This window comes from Hordeum vulgare, chromosome 3H (genome assembly GCF_904849725.1).
Source record: "Hordeum vulgare subsp. vulgare chromosome 3H, MorexV3_pseudomolecules_assembly, whole genome shotgun sequence".
NCBI lineage: Eukaryota > Viridiplantae > Streptophyta > Magnoliopsida > Poales > Poaceae > Hordeum > Hordeum vulgare.
In genome coordinates, this window is record NC_058520.1 from 170,983,471 (window position 1) to 171,006,428 (window position 22,958).

The following is a 22,958-nucleotide window of genomic DNA, read 5'->3' on the forward strand; positions in this document are numbered from 1 at the left end:
CCACCAAAGGAAGACAACTAAGCATTGGTATGGGCAATCCCCTTTGCTTCTGCCAAGCTTGGGGGAGTTGCCCTGGTATCGTATCACCTTTATATCTTTTGCTTTTACCTTTGTTTTAGTTCTTTCCTTTTCAGTTTTTATTTCTTCTCTTAGTGGATTAAGTCTTTAGTGTTTAGTTTGAGTCTTTTGCCTTGTGTCTCCCCCGATGTATTCGAGCTTGCGAGCTATATAATAAAGAGTATCTTAGTCAAGGGCTTTGCTTTGTGTCGTGATCAAAAGTATGAAAAGAAAGATAGTATAAAAGATCATGAGATGATCTTATGGAAAGTGATAGCTTCACATATGACACGTATGATGATTGAAACTAGTTGAGAATAAATCAACATAGACCTCATTAATTGTTGCAATTAATAAGAAGTAATAAGGAAAGAGAGGTTCACATATAAATATATCATCTTAGACACTTTTTACAATTGTGAGCACTCACCAAACTATTACATGCTTAGGAGTAGATGTTGGACAAGGAAGACAACATAATGAATTGTGTTTGCTTGGTTCCAAACAATGTTATATGATTAGAGATCCCTTAGCATGTGACGATTGCTTCCACCTCATATTCGCCAAAACTCCCGCACCAAGTAGAGATACTACTTGTGCATCCATAAACCTTCAACCCAATTTTGCCATGAGAGTCCACCATACCTACCTATGGATTGAATAAGATCCCTCAAGTAAGTTGTCATCGGTGCAAGCAATAAAAATTGCTCTCTAATATGTATGATCTATTAGTGTGTAGAAAATAAGCTTTGTACGAACCTGTGATGAGGAAGACATAAAAGCGACAGACTGCATAATAAAGTTCTTTATCACAGGAGGCAATATAAAGTGACGTTCCTCTGCACTAAGAGAACACGCATCCAAACCTCAAAAGCGCATGACAACCTCTGCTTCCCTCTGCGAAGGGCCTATCTTGTACCTTTACTTTTTGCCCTTGTAAGAGTCATGGTGATCTTCACCAATTCCCTATTTTTGCCTTTGTCTTGGCTACCGTCACATGCTTGGGAAAGATCTATATTCATATATCAACTTGGAGTTGAGTACTTATGCTTTATTATTGTTGACTTTACCCTTGAGGTAAATGGTTGGGAGGCAAAACTATAAGCCCCTATCTTCCTCTGTGTGCAGCTGAAACTTTGATACCATGGGTACCACGTGAGTTGTAACAATTGTGGAAAATAAAAGAGATGATTGAGTATGTGGGTTTGCCTTACAAGCTCTTATTTGACTCTTTCTGATGTTACGATAAATTGCAATTGCTTCAATGACTTTGGACTGTTGTTGGTTACTTCTCGGTAAGGTTTTTGCTTCATACTTTGCTTTGTGAAGGAATTGTTACTTTCCCATAAGAATCTTTATGATGTATTGTTGTTCTATGTGTGATCATGATGCCCTCATGTCCGTATTATGTTTTATCGACACCTTCATCCCTAAACATGTGGACATGTTTACGGAACTTGGTTTTTGCTTGAGGACAAGCGAGGTCTAAGCTTGGGGGAGTTGATACGTCCATTTTGCATCATGCTTTCATGTTGATATTTATCGCTTTATGGGCTGTTATATTACTTTGTGGTACCATATGTATGCCTTTTCTCTCCTATTTTGCAAGGTTTATTTGAAGAGGGAGAATTCAGGCAGCTGGAATTCTGGACTGGAAAAAGAGCAAATATGAGTCCTCTATTCTGCACAACTCCAAATGCCCTGAAAATTTACGTGGAATTTTTTGGGAATATATAAAAAATACTGGGCGAAAGAAGTACCACAGGGGAGCTACCAGGGCCCCACAAGCCTGGTAGCCGCCACCCCCCCCCCCCTGGTGGCGACTACACGGCTTGTGGGCTCCCTGACGGCCCACCGGCCCCTCTTTTGCTATATGAAGGGTTTCGTTCCAGAAAAAATCAAGAGGGAGCTTTTTCGTGGTTTCGCCGCCGCCATGAGGCGGAACTTGAGCAGATCCAATCTAGAGCTCCGGCAGGACGATCCTGCTGGGGAAACTTCCCTCCCGGAGGGGGAAATCGTCGCCATCGTCATCACCAACACTCCTCTCGTCGGAGGGGAGGCATCTTCATCAACATCTTCATCAGCACCATCTCCTCTCCAATACCTAGTTCATCTCTTGTAACCAATCTCCGTCTCGCGACTCCGATTGGTACTTGTAAGGTTGCTAGTAGTGTTGATTACTCTTTGTAGTTGATGCTAGTTGGATTACTTGGTGGAAGAGTTTATGTTCAGATCCTTGATGCTATTCATTACACCTCTGATCATGATTATGATTATGCTTTGTGAGTAGTTACTTTTGTTCCTAAGGACATGGGATAAGTCATGTTAATAATAGTCATGTGAATTTGGTATTCGTTCGGTATTTTGATATGCTCTATGTTGTCTTTTCCTCTAGTGGTGTTATGTGAACGTCGACTACATAACACTTCACCATACTTGGGCCTAGAGGAAGGCATTGGGGAGTAGTAAGTAGATGATGGGTTGTTGGAGTGACAGAAGCTTAAACCCCAGTCTATGTGTTGCTTCGTAAGGGGCTGATTTGGATCCACTAGTTTAATGCTATTGTTAGACGTTGTCTTAATTCTTCTTTCGTAGTTGCGGATGCTTGCGAGAGGGGTTAATCATAAGTGGGATGCTTTTCCAAGTAAGGGCAGTACCCAAGCGCCGGTCCACCCACATATCAAACTATCAAAGTAACGAATGTGAATCACATGAACATGATGAAACTAGCATGACAGAAATTCCCGTGTGTCCTCGGGAGCGTTTTTTCCTTGTGTAAGACTTTTTTCAGGCTTGTCCCTTGCTACAAAAGGGATTGGGCCACTTGCTGCACCATTGCTACTACTTGTTACTTGTTACTTTTCACTTGCTACGTTTCACCTCGCTACAGCATCACTTGTTATCGCTACTTTCAGTGCTTGCAGTTATTACCTTACTGAAAACCGTTTATCGGAGCCTTCCGCTCCTCGTTGGGTTCGACACTCTTACTTATCGAAAGGACTACGATTGATCCCCTATACTTGTGGGTCATCATGAACTACTCACACATCATCACGAGGGCACCAAGGTTGATGAAGAGGCCCTGCGTGATCAATCCTCCCTCCGGCAGGGTGCCACAACGGAGCTCCAGATGGGGTTGCCATGGAACAGAGACTTGCGGCGGCGTAAAAATTATTTGGTGGATATATTTAGGGTTTCTGGAATACTTGGGAATTTATAGGCCAGAGAATGAGGCAAGAGGGGCCACAAGGAGGCGATAAGGCATCAAGGCGCAGGCCACCCCCTCCCCCTCCCCTAGCCACGCCTTGTTCCCTTGTGGGATTCCCATGTGGCTTCAGGTCTCCTCCTGAAGCTTCCAGGTCTTCTTTTGGTCCAGAAAAAATCGTAAAAAAGTTTCGTGGCAATTGGACTTCATTTGGTAGTGAAAACCTGAAAAACAAAAAAACTCACAGGAAACAACAACTAGCACTAGGCATTGGGTTAATAGGTTAGTGCTCAAAAATAATATAAATTGGTGTATTATGACCCAAAAAATATCTTAGCATGATAATACAATAGCATGGAACAATCAAAAATTATAGATACATTAGACGTATTTGTGGACAGAACTTGCAGGGAAACCTCTCAGGTCCGATCATCGACGGTTCGTCTCCACATGTGACGCTACCACGTACCTCATATCCTCCACTACCATGTGCACTTGTGTCGATCCAACACTAATGTACACCTTGTGTTTGCCACCATCGTGCCACACTACAACTACAACCATCCAAGGCAATGGTCACAACAGAACTGGGCATCGTTCAGGGCCAGATCACCTGCTACCCAGCCCTATAGCAAGCCTTGTGCAACTATCGTCCCATCTCGAAAGCAAAGGACAGTCGCCACCGCCTAGATCCGAAGTCGCCAAGTGCGAACCGGGAGGCAGTTGTCGGTTCTGTCAGGTGCACCCCATGTTCCCTATTGTAGATTATCTATGGGTTGTGCAAATAGGTGTGTAAAACATTGGAGGTTAGAGTTATGTTGTTGAAAGTATGATTGTGTGCCTAGTGTATCTCATTTTTTACTTCTACGATCTATAAAACATTAATTTGTACATTCGCAATATTTTTACCTGCATATCTCATAGTTTTGGTTCTTACTAAATCAAATTAAAGTATTTAGAGCATCTCTAATACATCCCCAATAGTTAGTTGCTAAAAACTACCACTTTTAGTTATAGCTCTCAAAGCCATCCCCTCAATATCCCATGAAGTCTTTTTTTATTATTGGTTTGAAGATGTAAGTCTTAAAACAAATTATATGAAAAGCCAAAAAAATCTCCACGTACCAAAAACATCGAGACAACATCACAAACCCTCCAAATTAAGCGGGAATGAAATGTCCGCTCCCAAATGCTCATCCGGCACCCAATATTGCGCTTTGCCCACCACACCGTCGGGAATGGACTCACAAGCCTCTGCCTCGACCTGACACCGATTTCTGGCCTCCCATGATGGTATAAAAGTCATCGCATATGATGTTGTGGCGTCAACGGGCGAAGGTGGTGTTGATCAGCAGCATTGACGGCACAGATTGGATACTCTTCCTTCCTCACAGCCTCTGCGGGCCTCCAATCCCGACAAGGCTGACACCGGCTAGGGCGCACACAAAGTGCTCAAGGAAATGACTTCAAGATTTTTTTTGTCCTTTACATTACTTTTATGTTCTACTAATGTTACTATGAGTGTCGGTGTAAGTTGCACACTGTAACATTATGCAAAATGACCTTAAAGTGCAGGAGTTCATGGCAAGGTTGAATGAAGATCAAATTGTCCTAGAAGGCATTGACCTTTCAATGTGAGATGAGGACCCTAGGTGTAGGAACAAGTGGATTAAGATGTGGTTGAGTTTGACACACTAACAATAAAGAAGAAACCTGGAAGATTGAGCAATTAGAAGATGAGGAGATGTAGCAATATGATATGCATGGATGCATGTACCAATTTGGACACATTTGGTTGCTTTTGGTAGAATTATTGTGCGTGTGTGGTTTGAATTTGAATCAGATTATTGACATGTATGCTTTTGAAACATCAAGATTTGATTAAATATGATGCACAAATGAAGTTGAAAATGAACTTTGTACATGCAAAATGATGAGACAAATATATAAGGATCATTATTGAGAGTTATGTTTTAGGAATGGGTTAGAAGGCACCCTCCCAATATTGAAGATGGGTTTTGTTGCCTAAGTTTTGTGGATGGGTTGAAGATATTTTTTTAATCAATAAGACTTTATTCCTCAAATGATCACCATATTGTTCACAAGTAATTGAGAAATAAAGACGGTGGTTGAAGTATCCCAACTACCAAAAGATCTAGTACTATATTATTTTTTTGCTGAAACATATGCAACTGCATTTGCTTCACCTTCACGGTAGCAATGAGTATAAGAAACATTCCCAAAATCCATCGTTGGCTGATTGCATTCCATAATGGTTGCAATCTCCGGGCCTTGATATGCATCGAGGTGCGGATTGAAGATGCTCTTCATTTGCATTGTTGCTCTTAGGTAGAAGGCAACCTCTTACAGAGGGAGGTGTGCGCTTACCAGATGGGCTGAAGCAGATGTTGTGAAAACATGTACTCCCCTCGTAAAGAAATATAAGAGCATTTATATTATTAAAGTAGTGATCTAAACGTTCTTATATTTATTAATAGAGGGAGTACTAAACTTGTTTTTATCCATTTGAAGCTAGATTATTTAAAATTTATTTTTATTTAAAAATCTGAAAATCTAGATTTTTTCACTTTGAAAGAACAAACAATCTCTATTTTACAGGAAATTTTTCTAACCTTTTCATGTGCATTTGTTTATAAGTACCATGACAATTTCTAGGTCTTTCTTCTTATGCCCCTCATGGCAAGCTTTGGAGAAATTTATCACTTATTCATAGCATTTTTCGGAATTGTTTTTTTTTACTTTCTCACATAGCAGTTCTATTACTAAGAGCATGGACATTTTTTTACTAAAATGATGGCAATTTTATTTTCATTCACATGATTTATTTTTCACTAACATGACATTTTCAATGAATTTTTGCACAGTGGGCCAAATAAAAAAAACAAAAAGTACAGCATGGCATTTTATATTTTCTCCTTGGCAAAAATAAATAAAAAATATTCTCCAAAAAATGTTTTTTACAATGGAAGATCTACATGGTAGAATTCATACATTTGTAAAAAAACAGGCATGTCTATTTTGTAAAGCAGCATGGCATTTTTCATATCATCGCAATTATGCATGTTATGTGTTCTTTGCTTTATTATTAAAAACATGTTTTTCGTCTATGGCATTTAAGAAAATATAGTTATCTGGACCTCTAGGCCAATGGAGGGTTCGCCCTGGTCCTCCCCCTGGCAAACGGTCGAAGGGGGTGATACGTTCGTTGGGGCTGCTCCCCGTATCGATCGAATTCGTTTGCTCGGCCTTCCCCAGCGACCGAACACCGGATATTGGGTTCATTTATTTTTCAATCTTTGGGTACCGTTCACCCAGCCAATCCAGCTCTGCAACACCAAAATGGTTGGAGGACTAGTAGAGATGAAGTCCCAATGTGATCTAATTCTATTTCGAAAAACAAAAATGTGTTACAATTCTGACACTGTTTATCGCGATCCTATGAACATGTGCATTAGCTGCGCCTCCTGTTTTTATTTGGGTTTTATGGACCTTGATAAATGGCGTGGCATGAACACATGACAACTCTTAATGTTTTTTTATGGCAAGTGATGTAAGGATGACAATTTTACTTGTCAAGCATGACAACTTTTTTTTCGGATGGCAAGTTTCAGTTCTTTTTTACTCTTGTTTTCTTTTCGATGTGACCATTTGGATTTTATTTTTATTTTTTGACCTGGGTTGTTTTTGAGTTCTTCAATCGGTCTGTACTTCATGAACCTGTCTTGAAATACAACCGGCTAGGAATAAATACCACTAGTCCGATTTACTACACACAATAACGTCACCGTCAAGCATACAACTCTATCACCACAACCCATAAATAGACCTGTACTCAACTGGCAAAAAAAGGAGGCCTCCGATGATCCAAAGCACACCCAAGTGCGTGCATGCAACTTTGGAGTGATCTTCATTTCTGGACGAGGAAGGAAAAATTGAGTTGTATCACCACAAGCCAGCAATGCAAACTCCAAATGGGACTTCACCTTGCTGTTTGAGGACACTCTTGCCGTCTCGGTCTTCTTGGGTCCAGAATCCAGATGAATTTTTGCGAAACAATTAGCCTTATGCTTGTCCGGCATGCGAACCCGGGATGCGTAGCATAGGAGAAGATGGCCTGCGAGGTCGACATGTGTTGGGGATCATCGATGGTTCGGATAGGAACCCCCACTCGCCTCACCAACTTGTGCGTGCTTCCCTTTCTGTGTGCTTCTATCTTCAAAGCTTCTCTTGTGTACACAATACATTCAGAGCACGCAAATGTGCTGAATTAGCAAAGGATGTAAGGATAAGATGGGGCGCATAATGCATCGGCAAAGGATGTCAAGGTCTTAAGGATAGGACGGTCTACTTGAGTTTAAGTGCATGGCTACCAGTTATGAGGCCTTGTTCAATGCATGGCTACGGCTCTGTTTGGCATGGATATGAATGGATTTGTTCAGACGGCCTGGCGATGAGTAAAGAACGTAAGCAAGTTCGGTGCGTCCCCGGTTGCAATAATACATGATCTCAACCTGCATTGCTGCGATGCAATCCAACCACACTTGTGCTGGACCGTACTGATAATAGCATGGTGGTCTGCTTCCCTCCATCTCTTCTTATAGGATGTTAGTTCCTCGGGCTTCGGGAATGCTTCAGCTACAACGTTCGTCGTGTTGTTTGCCCGACGATCGTCTTCATTTGTTCTTTCACCTAATCGATGGATTTTCAGCACAAAAGAAAGAAGAATGTTTGGCATAAAATTGTGGTCTCTTGCAAGAGGGGGTTCTGCCCCATGATAAGAGACGGAGGGACTACTTAACAAGATCACACTGGTTATACATCAAAAAATGAGCAGATGCAAGGTTCAGAGCACTTCACGATGGACAGGGTTGCTCTAAAAGTTTCACCAACATATTCTGAGGCTCTGAGCTGGTAGTAACAAACATTTCACCGGCTGAAATGACAGATTAAAATAGCTGAGACACTTCCCATAGTCTACAAATGACCCCAGCAACCACACTGTAACTAGTAAAATCACCTTACACACGAACAATCAAACAAATCGACGCAACCATATAACTAGGATTACCGTCAACTTACAGGCTTTCCCTATCACTAAGATAAACCTTTTCTTACAGCTGCAGTTTTCCCCAGAGCATCAAGGAAGAGGAGACGGACAAAGGACCAGGACCTGAATGCTGCCACTGTGGACAGCAGGAAGGCTCCTCACTTGATGTACTGGGACATCCATTTGAAACCTTCTCCATAGCCCATCTTGCGGACGATGCTGCACATGAACACCTCCAGGGGCCGCACGTTTGAATCCGACAAGTTCACGTTGCCCTTCCCAGTGGTGAAGTTGCTCAGCCCAAGGTAGTAGCGGAGCTCCTCCTCAGATGCTGCGATGGGTATGTCAATCTTGTTACCCAGTACGAGGAAAGGCACATTCGCCAGGGAGTCATCTGAAAGAAGGCCGTCGAGCTCCTTCTTAGACTCTGCAAACCGTTCCTTGTCAGCGGCGTCCACCAAGTAAACAACCGCATCCACCTATCGGACAGATTAGGAATTAAAAGAAGCCAGCAGAGTCGTATGACAACATAAAAGTAAAATGCCAAATTAAACAAATCACAGTTTACTACTGATAGTTACGGGGCGGGGCAGTATTCAACTAAGTGAAAATGCGGCAGCAGACTTTATCTGTTAAGATTAAACTCCAAGTGGTATACAGTCATTTCCATTCTGCTTCTGCAATAACTTAATCCACTCCACTGCAGTCAAAATGTTATTTTCATGACAAGATAATATTAGCATTCACAAGTCGTATTTGTGAACAGTTAGTCATCCAAGTAGGATTTTCTTGTGATATATGAAGACATATGAACAGTGGAGCAGCACATCCAGATGGTAAAAGGGTGTTTTTCTTTTTCATCTCTGCTATCCAGATGGTAAAATGACTGACAAAGAGGTACTAAAGCCCATACAAACTAGTAACTAGTTCATGACAGAATGCCAATAGTCAATTGACTTAAGTATCCAAGTCCTAACAGCCACATACCAAGGACAGGTAAGCTGCAGAGTCACTTGAATACTCAACTCTACTAAGAGCAGCACATACCAAGGACAGATAAGCTGCAGAGTTACTTGAATACTCAACTCTACTAAGAGCAGCACATACCAGGGACAGGAGAGCTTTAGCTGACTAACTACTTTCTGCGTGTACTCACTCCTATTTAACAAGCAAATATAAGAAGAACACAACTTGTGATGGTAACAAAGCATGCATCACACTCCTATTGTAATATTTCAACCCCAGTACTGTCGCATTCTGAAAATTCCCTCAGGGCGATCAAATAGGAGTTAGATCGAAAATTGTAGCACAAATTCCCTGTAGACATCAATACTCATATCAGGTGCATTGTAGTCCCTGTAATCCATATACACTGGTATTTCCGTACAAGATGCGGTCAGGACATAAATAATTTAAGCAAGAATAGGCTTGAGGCAAAGAGCCAAGAACACAAAAGAAATCCATGTACCTTCTGAGGAAGGTTACAGACGGTTACTCAAATAAATTATTAGTCATGCATCACACTTGATCACTTCCATTTTACAGATTGATTAGTACAGTAAATGCATGATGCATTATGGTAAAACATCCAGAGCACATTGTCAATACATGTAAGCCTTGAAGAGGATTACATATTTACTACTAGTACATTGTAACTACTTTATTCCATCTGTTTAAAATCTCAACGAACAAGCATGGCAACAGTGTAACAGAAAAATTACCGGCAAGAAATAAAGCTACAAGCACCAGAAATGGATAGGCAGCTTTGTTGCTGGTTGATATATATGATATTATTCCATTAACAATCCCAGTCGATTAGCATCACAACACAAGAAACTTCTAGATCTATAAGATGCCAAGTCCACAGGAAATAGAACACAATTCATACGGCTAAGGGCCTGTTTGGGACTGCTCCACTTCATCAAAATCAGCTTCACTTCATCAAATTCATTTTGGAGTAATTTCATACAGAAGCTATAGCATTATTAAGAAAATGTTTGGCTTCCACCTAGCTCCAGCTTCAAGAATAGAAAACTTGGTGGAAACAATCTATTTGATTGGTTGAGATGGGATAAATGAAGGGGTATCCACTTACTGGTGGCAGTGGTGGGTAATTTCCCTCCAACTCGAGCTTCTAGAGTTTTTTGGAGCAACCTCTAAAGAGCTTCATAAAAACTTTGGAGTTGTACCCCAGATTCCAGTTTTTTGCGGAGCGGCACATCGTGGAGCTATCCCGTTTGGCTTGTGTTTTTTGAAGCGGAGCTGAATTTTAAGAAGCAGAGCAGTCCCAAACAGGCTCTAAGTCTTCAATAGTTATGCATCAGCACATCTGAGACCACAGTAAACTAGTTGTGCCAAAATTTACAAGTATTACGAAGAATGAAAGATATAAGACTTCCAGAACAATGCGTTCTTGAAGAAAAATCTATTGGAATTTGGAAAGGTATTGTTTGGGTCCCAAAAACCAGTTAGGCCCCGTTTGGAACACAGGAATTCAAAATGTAGGGATAGGAAGAACACAGGTATTGAGATGTCACATATCCTGGATTCCTACAAGAACTAAAGCCACAAGAAAACTGCAAAACTGACATTTGGATGTCACGCAGGAAAAACACAGGAATTGTAGACACAATGCGAATAAAACATGAAGTCGTGAAAAACGCAGGAATTGCAGACACAATGCGAATAAAACATGAGGTCGTGAAAAACGCAGGAATTGTAGACACAATGCGAATAAAACATGAGGTTGGGAGACGAGGCGTTTTGGTGCCCAGGCTCAGCTGCACCTGATATCATGGACGTTGAATGTTGTATGGGGATTCGAAAATAGGGCAGTGAAGTGACAGGGATGGTTGGTGGAAAAAACACAATACAAGAGTATATTGTAGAGTACAGTTCCGTACTGTCAGCCTTTTCCGTACCGCAGGAGACCGCTCCGTTGGCGCTTGGTTCTGATCCGTGGCCCGGGATGTTTTGTTGTTATCTGAGCCTAGGTCTAGTCTGTCAAACCGTGATGGGCATTGAAAGCGCAGAAGAAGTACTCAGCTGAATAGATACACAGTGTAACAAGACAAACTTTTCTACCATAACCAAATCATGAGAGTTCATTTATCATGAAGGGGAAGTTCAGAATTGGTTAACTGAGCAAACAAGGCTTTCATAGAGATGTGCATTACAACGCTAGTTGCAGTACATCAAACTTGGCCAATCAGCTTACAACACCAACATTGACGGAGTGGCCAAATCGTGAACATAGTGCTACATGGAAAGACTAAGCAAAGTAATCCTAGTTGGTTGACCCAAAGTAAATCATAAAGACAACACAGAGAACTAACACGGCCACCAGGAGATCGGTAACGGCAATGAGCAGGCTAATAGCTGGTAGTAGTTGAGTTCCGCGAGAGATCTGATACACTCCTAGTGTCTCCACGATGGGCTTTGTGACCAGTCAACTCATTGCAGACTGAACCAGCGGCGGCGGCTGGAACCCTAGCCGCCGCCAGGAGAGGACAATCTTCCAGCGCTCTCCTCCGGCGGCTCTCCTCCGCCGGCGACCTCGGTCGCCGGTGGTGAGGAGGATCGCCGGATCCATGCGTGTGGATCGTCTTTAGTTCTTGTAGTCTAGGTTTTAGGTTGGTCATCGTCTTGGCTTCGGCAGCGGCGATGGCGACGCTGAATAAAGATTATTCGGATCCTTTCCTGACGAGGCCATCGGTCCTATGGTTGGGGATGGATTTGGAAACCAGTCTGTTCAAGCAAGGATGGCATGGCGGCGGCAGCATCCTCGTGGTGGACCTGTGTCCTCGGGCTCCGCCGTTGCAACGGCGTTTGCTCCGGCGTCGGCGCGGAGCTTGGGAGGTAGTCCAGGAGCGGATGCAGATTGTGGTCTGCATCAACGACATCTGGAAGACGGAACGTGTGTTGTGTTCACGGTTCGTGGATGGCAGGTATGGTTTCCTCCTTCGACGTCTTAGTCGTGGTGGGCTGCCAGATCTGGAGTTCGATGGCGTGTCCAGGGTATTGCCCCGGTCTGCTTCTTCAACAAAAAAGGCTTCACTTTTGGTGAGCCACCTTGGAGGTCCGTAAAGCTGCATATCAGCGATGGAGCCGTGTCGAGCTCGGGTGAGATGGTGATTCGTCATTCTTTTATTCGGTGGCTGCTGTGGTGGTGCCGGAGGGAGGTGACGAATGTTGGTGTCAAACTCAGAGATGTTCCTCTATCTTTTCAGTTTTGTCATGTCGGTCTTTATGTGACTTGTACTTTGATCTTTATGATATGAATGAGACACATATTACCAAGCAAAAAAAAGATTGAACCAACGGCCGGTTGACGATGGGCACCGGCTGGGTGGCGGGTTGAACAGCTTGGCCAGCTGTTGCATTGAGTGGCCGGTCGATCTGGTTAGGATTCAGTCTTGCGGGATAGACATCTTGGAACTCGAAGAAAGGACAGGCAGGAGACTCGGAAGCATAATAAAAAGACACGGATTAAAACAAATCAGAAATGTGAGTACTAAAATAGAACATAGAACTACCAGGATTGAGAAACTGCTTACGTCCTAACGAATGCACTTGTAGAACTTGAAATCGGGATTGTGCATGTCCTTTGCAGGCGAAGGAGTTCATGAGATCATGGCCCCAAAGGGCATGAGATAAGGAGAAGAAACTCTTAAAGTTGGGCAGAAGATGAAGAGGATCCAGCTGCCAACATGGCAGGGGATCAGAGGTGGCGACGGAAACTGGGGGAAGGAAGGAAAACGGTGATTACCCTAGAACAGTTGTACATGTGGATATGCATGCGGTGGTAGGTGGCTGCTTGGGCTTCGGTTACTGCATGACGGCATGAGACAGCTCAGAAAGGTGTCCGCCTGTCCGGGCCGTCAGAAAATGGCCTGAGCAGCTATACAATAGAAGGCACCTACTCGTCATGAAGACTTGGAACCGATTTCTTTTCCAACTTCGATTCAGTGGAGATACAGGGAGTAATACAAGGAATAGCGTTGATCCCGAGGTGCCTGGATGCTAGAGATATCGGGTGCATCTAAGCCCGAGCTCAGAAACAATTTTTCTGAGGTTGGGCCTCATGTTTGATTGCCTCCTAAATTCCTATGAAATAGGCTGTTCCATAGAAATTTCAAAGGAATGCAGGATAACAATTCCTTTGTTCTAAACAACACCAATGGAAAAAAATCCTACAAAAATCCTATCCTCTACAAGGCCTATGTTTTTCCTTTGTTCCAAACAGGGCCTTAACTTGAAACTTGTGAACAGTTACAGGGTCAAGTTTCATTTCTAGGACACCTGTCCTAAAGAAAAATGGAATGATGATGAAACCTCATTTGAACACTTAATTTCATGTCTTGAAGTACATAAGGCATGTGATTTTAAAAGAAACTTTGGTGAGCACAGGTTAAATATGCCTAGAAGACATGATAGATAGCTGAATACTCCCAAGGAGAGGTCAGTATAATGTACAATCCCATTGACTGCAGCAAGACTCTCCAAATACTAGTACAGTCAGTTGTCTCGTTCCCATCCCCTTGTTGAACTTTTTTATGTTAAACCCCACAAGTGATTTCAGCTCACTAAACAGTTTTTTATGGAAGAACAGGAACAAGTACCACTTTCAAACAATAGGCAAACATTAATTGGTAAAGTGGGAAGTATGGATTGTACACTTGGAAAGTTCTCAAAACACAATGACACATAGCTTGTGCAATTGTCCCTAAGAGATATTACAGTTATGCGCTTCCTTGATAATAGCAGCAACTCAAGAATAAAAAAAGAATTGGCTATGAACATCTATAGTTTGGTAAATGCGGTATATCCAGTGGACCATCTGCTAGGAAACAGATTCTCTCTCTTGGATTCATATGGCTGTTGCAAAGTGATGTTAGGAAGCATTGTTAAGTTCAAGTTGGCCAGGAAAATACATGCAACTCTCTGGCCATCTATCATCTGAATAAGATTAGCACTAACACTAATTTTGCTCAAAGTGGCTGCAATTACAACCATTATTATGTTTTCTGCTTGGATAGAGACCTACATAGCTACACCGCCCATTCAAGTTTGGCCTACTGTCGATCATAGTGGGCTGAATATCATAGTGGGATTTCAGAATCACACAGTGAACCGTTGGCTAGAATCACAAACCAGCACTGGCAGCATTCCTGGTTGCTAATTGGAGGTATCTTCACATAGTGAGATTCAGTAACGAATAAACTGTTAAATTATTGATAAATTATGCTCGGTCTACCGACAAGATGCGATCCTAAATACTCCTTATGTCTCTAAACTTCAATTCTTGGTTTCACTCAATACAAAGGCTACTTGTGGCCGAGATCTCGAAGCAATTGCACGAAGTAGAATTATTAACCATACGTCGAGATCTCATAGCAATTGCGCAAAGAAGAACTATTAATCACAGGCAAAGAAGCAGGCAGCAAGAAGAGGCAAAGGTAACCTTGGCGTAGTAGTCCTTCCAGACTCGGCGGGCGATCTGGTGGCCACCGAGATCGAAGGTCTTGAACTTGATCTGTCCGATGCTCAGCTCCTCCGACGTCGGGTACTGCGTCGGCTGGTGCTGCACCAGCCGCTGCCATCCAATCGGAAGCACAAACACACCAGTCAGACCAAATCAAAAATCACCAGCGAGCAGAAAGGACGAGAAGATCAGATTCCGCTTCCAGGTAAGAGATGGGAAGACTAGAGATCGAAACAATAGAAGGGAGACCTCGTCCTTGAGCATGTGGAGGAGGGTGGTCTTGCCAGCGTTGTCCAGGCCGAGGAAGAGGATCTTGGCCTCCTTCTGCCACAGCCCCAGCGACGCCAGCACCCCGTAGAACCAATCCACCAGAAACATCTCCTCTCGTCCGCTTCCCCTTCTCCGGCGATCTCTTCCACTTCGTCCTCGCAACGAACGACCGGTCGACGCTCGCCTCGACCTCTCTCTCTCCCCGCCTCGCTGGCTTTGCGTCGGAGAGAATGGATTTTATCCCTAGCTCCTCTCCTCCGTGAGGCTATGTGTTCTGTTGTAGATTCTTCGCTGGCGCGGCGTGCACTTGCTTCTAGAACCTGTGCTAAAAGCGAGTAAAATGAGGTAATTTCTAATTAACCCCTCCAAGCTTAAAGCATCACATCACCTCGTCTCTTATAGGCCAACAAAAGTTTACCTACATAATTGTCCATGCAATTGCAACGGGATACATATATTCTACTATAATAAAACTAAATAGTGGACCTTCGCTGACGTATTATTTTTAACAAACACACATATCAAACGAATCCATCATAGGGGCAAGCACGGGTACTTGCCCCGGATCACCGACGACAAAGAGAGTGTCCCTTGCCTCAAATCGTCATGGATAACGTGATCAGGTCATCGTTGATGTAGATTTGTATTTTGTGTCCAAGAGTTATGCGAGAAAGAAGAAGGGGAAAACCAAATGGGCTTAAGTGAGCCCATGTAATGGTGTATACAAGTTGTAGCCCACTAGTAGATGGAGTTGCTTCACAGAGCGACGTGAAGAAATCGATCGATCCAAATAGGTTGATCTCAATTCCCCATTCGCCCGTTCCCAATCCCTAGTCGCCACTTACTACACGAGATGCCTCCTCATTGCTAGCTGCTCTTGCTCGATGATCATCATCGTGTGCCTATGTGAAGCCTTCATCGGTTGGACTTAGAGGAGGAGGAGGAATTGATTGCGGATGGAAGGAAGCGAAAACAACACTCTCTTCGGCGGCACAAGCGGTACTACCACTCGAGAGAGTGGTTCTATTGTTTGGCACGGTAGATTTCGCAAGTCAGTGGGTACTGAAATAGTAATGGGGCGAAAGTTTCGTCGGAGCGGTACTACTACCCACCTCTAGTGGTACGATCGTTAAATGGTCAACAAACTATAGAGGAACCCACGGTAATAGAATGACATGAGGGAGGTAGAACTAACGTGACTAGTCAGAAAAGTTATAGAACGAAAAACTCAAGCGGTAGCAGCAGTGGTATTGGCCAGCGGAAGTACACACGAGCGGTACTACCGCCATCTAAAGTTGAAGATTACAGAACATAAAATACAAGCGGTAGTAGTAGCAGTACAAACTAGCGGAAGTACCGCATAAGCGGTACTACCATGGGTGCATGTGGTACTACCGCTATTTGCGGATGGAGTTTACAGAACCTAAAGCTCCAAATAGTAGTACCAATGGTACTAACCACCAGAAGTGTCGCACAAGCGGTACTATCGTGGGTACAGGAGGTACTACCGCTTGGCCTCTGACTAATAGGCCAATGAAACAACAGAAGGGGCTCCAAAAGTGAAGGGAAGGCTATGTGGGTGCATATGCTTTGTGTAAATGTTGATTCCACCCACACCTTTCAATTCGCCCCCCCCCCTCTTAATAGTATGGTTTTCCTACGACTCAAGAAATAAACGTCGGAAACCCATCTTTGCTCTTTCTTCCTCCGAGGGGAATAATACTATCTTGTGCCATATATAATACTCTGTGAAATGCTCAAAACACACGGTTAGTCTGCAAAGCCCATTGTCATTAATACAAAAACCAACTAGAGGGAGATATGCCCTAACTATCTCCCCATTTTTGATGAATTGATGACAATACGTGCTTTGCTCAATATATATAGTAGTTGAAAATATTGACTATGCTCGCCGACCGGGGTGCATTGGAGGTATTGGTATCCAAAGTCCGGGCTTCTGTTGCTTTATTGTCTCCGCAAGATCCCGTTGCCCAGACTATCTCTTAGTGGCGCTTGTTCTTGTAGATATAGGTTGTTGGCATGCGTCCCTCTAAGCTTGTTTCCTTTGTTGGCCTCTGTGTCATGAAATAGTGTTGCCTCCGTGCCATGTTTGTTGTCCCGTGCTACTATGGGTGCCTTTGTGCCTTGTTTCTTTCTAACTTTGTGGATGTGATGTTTGTTCCTACTCTACCACGTGGCTTTATTTATAAAGTCTGGTGTATGCCTTTTCTCTAAGAAAAGATATCAGTGAATAATATGCAAACCAACAATCTACAAAATATAGATGGGACCCCCCTAGATGTGTGCACTAATTTGATACGCTTTTGGAATGCAAAGCACACACATTAGGATCAACACTCCCCCTATATTATATAGACAACACTTGCAACAAACTAGATATAGAGGATAAGCATGAATGCAAGCATATGTATGAGAGCATGAGGATATAGGGCAACGGTAAAGAACAACTCCACATACGACATAAATAGATAGATAGGTTACAATAGTATGTCTCACGCCATACTCGGGCATAGTCTCAAACCAAAGCAACTAGAAGATAAAAGAGTTCACAAGCATAAAAGATCAACAAAACACACGCAAGCTTGTGACTCAGCAACACCCTACAAATATCCCGCTTCCTAAGCTCTCTCCCCCTTTGGCATCAAGACGCCAAAAAGGCAAAGAGTGACACTACGCGTCCCGTATACTCAGCAGGCGCACTAGCAGGAGGGCAGACGTAGCAACATCAGAGTCGTCACCAGAAGAGATCTAACGACTGTATCCAGGGATCCAATTATCCTCATAAGTGATTACCTTCTCGAATCAACTCTGAACGGTCATATCCATCTTCCTCAACATATCTATTTGTCTGCGGTGAGCAAGCATCTCATTGCAGTGGGCCTCATACATCTTGCGTTGAATGATACATCTCCAACGTATCTATAATTTTTTATGGTTTCATGCTATTATCTTGTCAAACTTTGGATATTTTGTATGCCTTTTATATCTTTTTTGGAACTAACTTATTAACTCAGTGCCAAGTGCCAGTTCCTGTTTTTTCCGTGTTTTTGACCCTTTTCAGAGGAGGATTTTAAACAGAGTCCAAACGGAATAAAACTTCCAAAAAGATTTTTTCCGGAACAGAAGATACGCAGAAAGCTTGGGAACCAAGGCAGGGAGTCCCGGGGGAGGCCACAAGCCCTCATGGCGCAGCCAGGGGGCCCGCGCCTCCCGGGCTTGTGGGCTCCCTGGGCCTCCCCTGCCCTAGCTCCTTCGCCTATAAATTCCCTAAAATCCCCAAAAAAATAGGAGATCAACGAAAATACTTTTCCGCCGCCGCAAGCTTCTATCTCCGCAAGATCCTATCTGGGGCACGTTCTGGTGCCCTGCCGGAGGGGGGATTCGGATACGGAGGGCTTCTTCATCAACATCATGACCTCTTCGATGATGCGTGAGTAGTTCACCATAGACCTACAGGTCCATAACTAGTAGCTAGATGACTTCTTCTCTCTCTTGGATCTTCAATACAAAGTTCTCCATGATCTTCATGGAGATCTATCTGATGTAATCTTCTTTTGCGGTGTGTTTGTCGAGATCCAATGAATTGTGGATTTATGATCAGATTATCTATGAATCTTATTTGAGTTTCTTCTGATCTCTTATATGCATGATTTCATATCCTTGTAATTCTCTTCGAGTTGTGGGTTTTGTTTGGCCAACTTGATCTATGATTCTTGCAATGGGAGAAGTGCTTGGTTTTGGGTTCATACCGTGCGGTGACCTCACCCAGTGACAGAAGGGGTAGCGAGGCACGCATCGTGTTGTCTCCATCAAGGGTAAAAAGATGGGGTTTTCATCATTTGTTTGAGTTTATCCCTCTACATCATTTCATCTTGCTTAAGGCGTTACTCTGTTCGTCATGAACTCAATACACTAGATGCATGCTGGATAGCGGTTGATGTGTGGAGTAATAGTAGTAGATGCAGAAAGTATCAGTCTACTTGTCTTGGACGTGATGCCTATATGTATGATCATTGCCTTAGATATCGTCATGACTTTGCGTGGTTCTATCAATTGCTCGACGGTAATTTGTTCACCCACTGTAATATTTGCTATTTTGAGAGAAGCCTCTAGTGAACACTATGGCCCCCGGGTCTACTTCACACCATATTTTCAGCCTTACAGTTTTACTTCGTTGCACTTTCCACCTTCAGATCTCACTTTGCAATCAATCTTGAAGGTATTGACAACCCTTTATAGTGTTGGGTGCAAGCTCTTTTGTGTTTGCGCAGGTACTCTGGACTTGACGCGATTCTCCTACTGGATTGATACCTTGGTTCTCAAACTGAGGGAAATACTTACTGCTCCTGTGCTGCATCGCCCTTTCCTCTTCAAGGGAAAAACCAATGCAAGCTCAAGAGACGACAGAAGGATTTATGTCGCCGTAGCAACCCCTGCGGACTAATCGTGTGCATTGAGCATTTCAGATAATACATGGCAAGGCACAAGATGATTCATTGCCCCTCGGTGTATTTCACGCACGGTGGTTTCTACGGTTCTCTTTGGTGGTTTTGAGTCGTAGGAAAGCCGTACTATTAAGAGGCGGTCCGCGTCAGAAAGGTTTGGGTGAAATCAACACACACACATTTACTTTGCACCACCTTTCCCCTGCTACAATGGAGCTCCAACCTGTATTCTTCGTGCGTGTGCAAAAAGTCCAGCGGTAGTACCGCTCTCAGAGCGGTAGTACCACTCCAGGGGCGGTAGTACCGCTCTCTGGGCGGCAGTAGCTTTTTTACTGCTGCTCCGTCGGACTTTTTGCGCATCCTTTCCCCAGAGGTGATAGGCCCGGTAGTAATTTTTGACTACCGTGATTGGTGTGACTACCAAGCAGTAGTAACACTCCCTGCCAAGCGGTAGTACCGCTAGGGGCAGCGGTAGTACCGCTCCTCGCCAGCGGTAGTACCGCTCCTCTCCAGTGGTAGTACCGCGCTGCGGATGCTGTAAGTGGGGGGTAACGGTTGGATTTGTCCCCCCTCACTATATAAAGGGTTCTTCTTCCTCAAGAACTTTACCTTTTACCAACCGAGACTCCATTGTTGCTCGAAAGCTTATTCTTGCCCGATCTCTCTCCCTAGCGAATCAAACTTGTTGATTTTCTAGGGATTGGTTGAGAAGGCCCAGATCCACACTTCCACCAAGAGATATTTGATTGCCCCAATAATCCCTTGCGGATCTTGTTACTCTTGGGTTTTTGAGCACCCTAGACGGTTGAGGTCACCCTGGAGCCACATTCATTGTGGTGAAGCTCTATGGTCTCGTTGGGAGCCTACAAGCTTTGTGTGGAGATAGCTCCAACCTTGTTTGTAAAGGTCCGGTCGCCGCCTTCAAGGGCACCAATAGTGGAATCACGGCACCTCGCATTGTGTGGGGGTGTGAGGAGAATACGATGGCCCTAGTGGCTTATTGGGGAGCATTGTGCCTCTACACCGCTCCAACGGAGACATACTTCCCGTCAATGGGAAGGAACTTTGGTAACACATCCTCGTCTTCACCGGTTCCACTTGCGGTTATCTCTTACCTTTACTTTGTGCTTATTATTGTAGTAGTGTATTCCTTGCTTGCACTAGTTGTCATGGTTGTTAGCATCATATAGGTTACTCACCTAGTTGTTAATTTAGAGAACCTTTTTGTTTCTACCTCTAACTTGTTAAGAAAAGCTAAAAATTGATAGTTTCCTATTCACCCCCTCTAGTTAACCATATCGATCCTTTCAATTGGTACCAGAGCCACGTCTCTTTATTAAGGGTTTCACCATCCGAAGAGTATGGTTGACGATGAAGAGGGTGTGAGTGGACCACCCGAGGCCGTGGCCTTGAATTCGATCACACGGGATGACTTGAATGAGGCCATTGCGTCTCTCAAGTCGTCCATGACAAACAAAGTCAAGACCATGTTTAAAAAGTTGCTTGAGGGGTTGAAAAATTCTTCCGAACCGGCGTTGGTGGTCAAACCGACCACCACAGAGTCGGAGGCCAATTCCACCAAGGAAGCGGCTAAAGGTATGCAACCTTCTTCCCCTCTTAACAAGAATGGGACAGGAACCTTCGCCTCGGTTCCTCATCCACTTGTCTATGGAGGACCGGTCCCTACACCACATATTAATAATCTTGGTCCTCCTCCTAAGATTGTTAAGGGTGAGTTTGCTAATTGGGTGTTTTGCATCAAGTCTCATTTGAATCACAGCTCAACAAATTTATGGAGAATCATTGAACAAGGCTTCTATCCACATGACCCAAGCAACCTCACTCCAAGAGAAGAAGCGGACAATCAATATAATCATTCTATGTTGTTCATTCTTCAGTCCGCGGTTCCTCCTGAAGATCTTCCTCACTTGTGTCCTTTCACTCATGCCAAGGACTGTTGGGAGCACATCACGGTGTTGTACAAGGGAAGCTCAAGTATTAAGCGGTCCAACTATGAAGTGGTTCTTGATGAGGCCGATCGTTTGTGATGAAGGAAGATGAGGACCCTCGTGATCTCTATCGAAGGGTGATTGCTCTTGTCGTTCCTCTCCAAGATCACGGGAGCAAGGATGTGGATGACACATGGATCAAGCGCAAGTTTCTCAAGGCCATCATGCCATTCAACAAAAGCCATGTCATCTATCATTCATCAAAGGCCAGATTTCCACACCTTGTCCTCTGGCGAAGTGTTGGATGAATTCATTGCCATGAGTATCAGGAACAAGACTGCTGATAATGCTATCGCTCGTGTTCGATCAAAAAGATCTTCGCCCAACCTAGCCTTGAAAGCCAAGGTTGTCTCAGATGAAGAAGAGGAAGAAGAAGAGGATGACTGCCCTGAAGACACAAAGTATGCTTATCACGAGCACATGGCTCTTGCATCAAGGCAATTCTGGGGCAACAAGAGAAACTCAAGGCCCAACTTCTCCAAGAATAACTCGAGTGGGTCCAAGACCAAGCAACATGTGAGGACATGCTATAACTGTGGCAATGAGAGTCACTTCATGGCAGATTGTCCTTATGAGAAGAGGAAGACAATGGTGGCAAGCTCATCGCAAAGACAAAGCCAAGTCTTTCCCAAACAAGAACAACTTTGTCAAGAAACCCCATCCAAAGGGTATGGTGGCACTTGAAGAGTACACCTCTGATGATGACGATGATGATACAGTGGCAACAACTACTGTAGCCATTGCCACCTCCTCTCCCAAGGTGTCTTTGTTTGGCGCCCCCAACAACAACCGCATCACCAAGTGCCTTATGGCCAAAGGTATCGATCAGGTAACTGTTGGAAATATGCCCTAGAGGCAATGATAAAATAGTTATTATTATATTTCATGTTTCAAGATAATCATTTATTATCCATGATATAATTGTATTGAATGAAAGCATAGATATTGTCGGTGTTTACTCACAACATAAGCCATGGGTAGGCTAAAGATGGTGGGAACTGAAGTGGCACCGGAGGGCGCTGGGAACGAGGTTGGTACACGCATGGAACGCACGATATACCCAGGTTCAGGGCTCTCCGTAGAGATAACACCCCTAATCCTGCCGGAGTGTATGATGTATGAATGGGACTACAAAGTGCTTGTGGAACTGTATTGCGGAGGAGGAAGAAGGAGCTGCCGGCTCGCGTCTGTGTCTCCTATGTGGTTGGTCTGTGTGCTGAGTTGACCGACCCTGTGCATGGAGGGGGGCAGGGGGTTTTATAGACGAACCCACCGACCTACAATATGGATAAAAGGTACAAGAGTGGGACCCGACTGGCAGCCTCGCCAGCTCGCCAGGGGGCCCACGGGGTCTTGTCTTGTCGCTGGAGGGGCCTGCCGGCTGCAAGGTCCTGTCTCG

The 22,958-nt window shown here is 43.9% G+C and overlaps 1 protein-coding gene across 1 annotated transcript; it reads right to left on the reverse strand.

The window, feature by feature from the left end:
- Nucleotides 1-8,207: 8,207 nt before the first annotated feature.
- LOC123443387 (GTP-binding protein SAR1A-like) lies at nucleotides 8,208-15,389 on the reverse strand. Its single transcript, XM_045119736.1, has 3 exons — nucleotides 15,064-15,389; nucleotides 14,794-14,925; nucleotides 8,208-8,809 (listed from the first exon to the last, which is right to left on the reverse strand). The coding sequence occupies exons 1-3, from the start codon at nucleotides 15,190-15,192 to the stop codon at nucleotides 8,489-8,491; spliced, it is 582 nt and encodes a 193-aa protein (XP_044975671.1). The 5' UTR covers nucleotides 15,193-15,389; the 3' UTR covers nucleotides 8,208-8,488.
- Nucleotides 15,390-22,958: the final 7,569 nt, after the last annotated feature.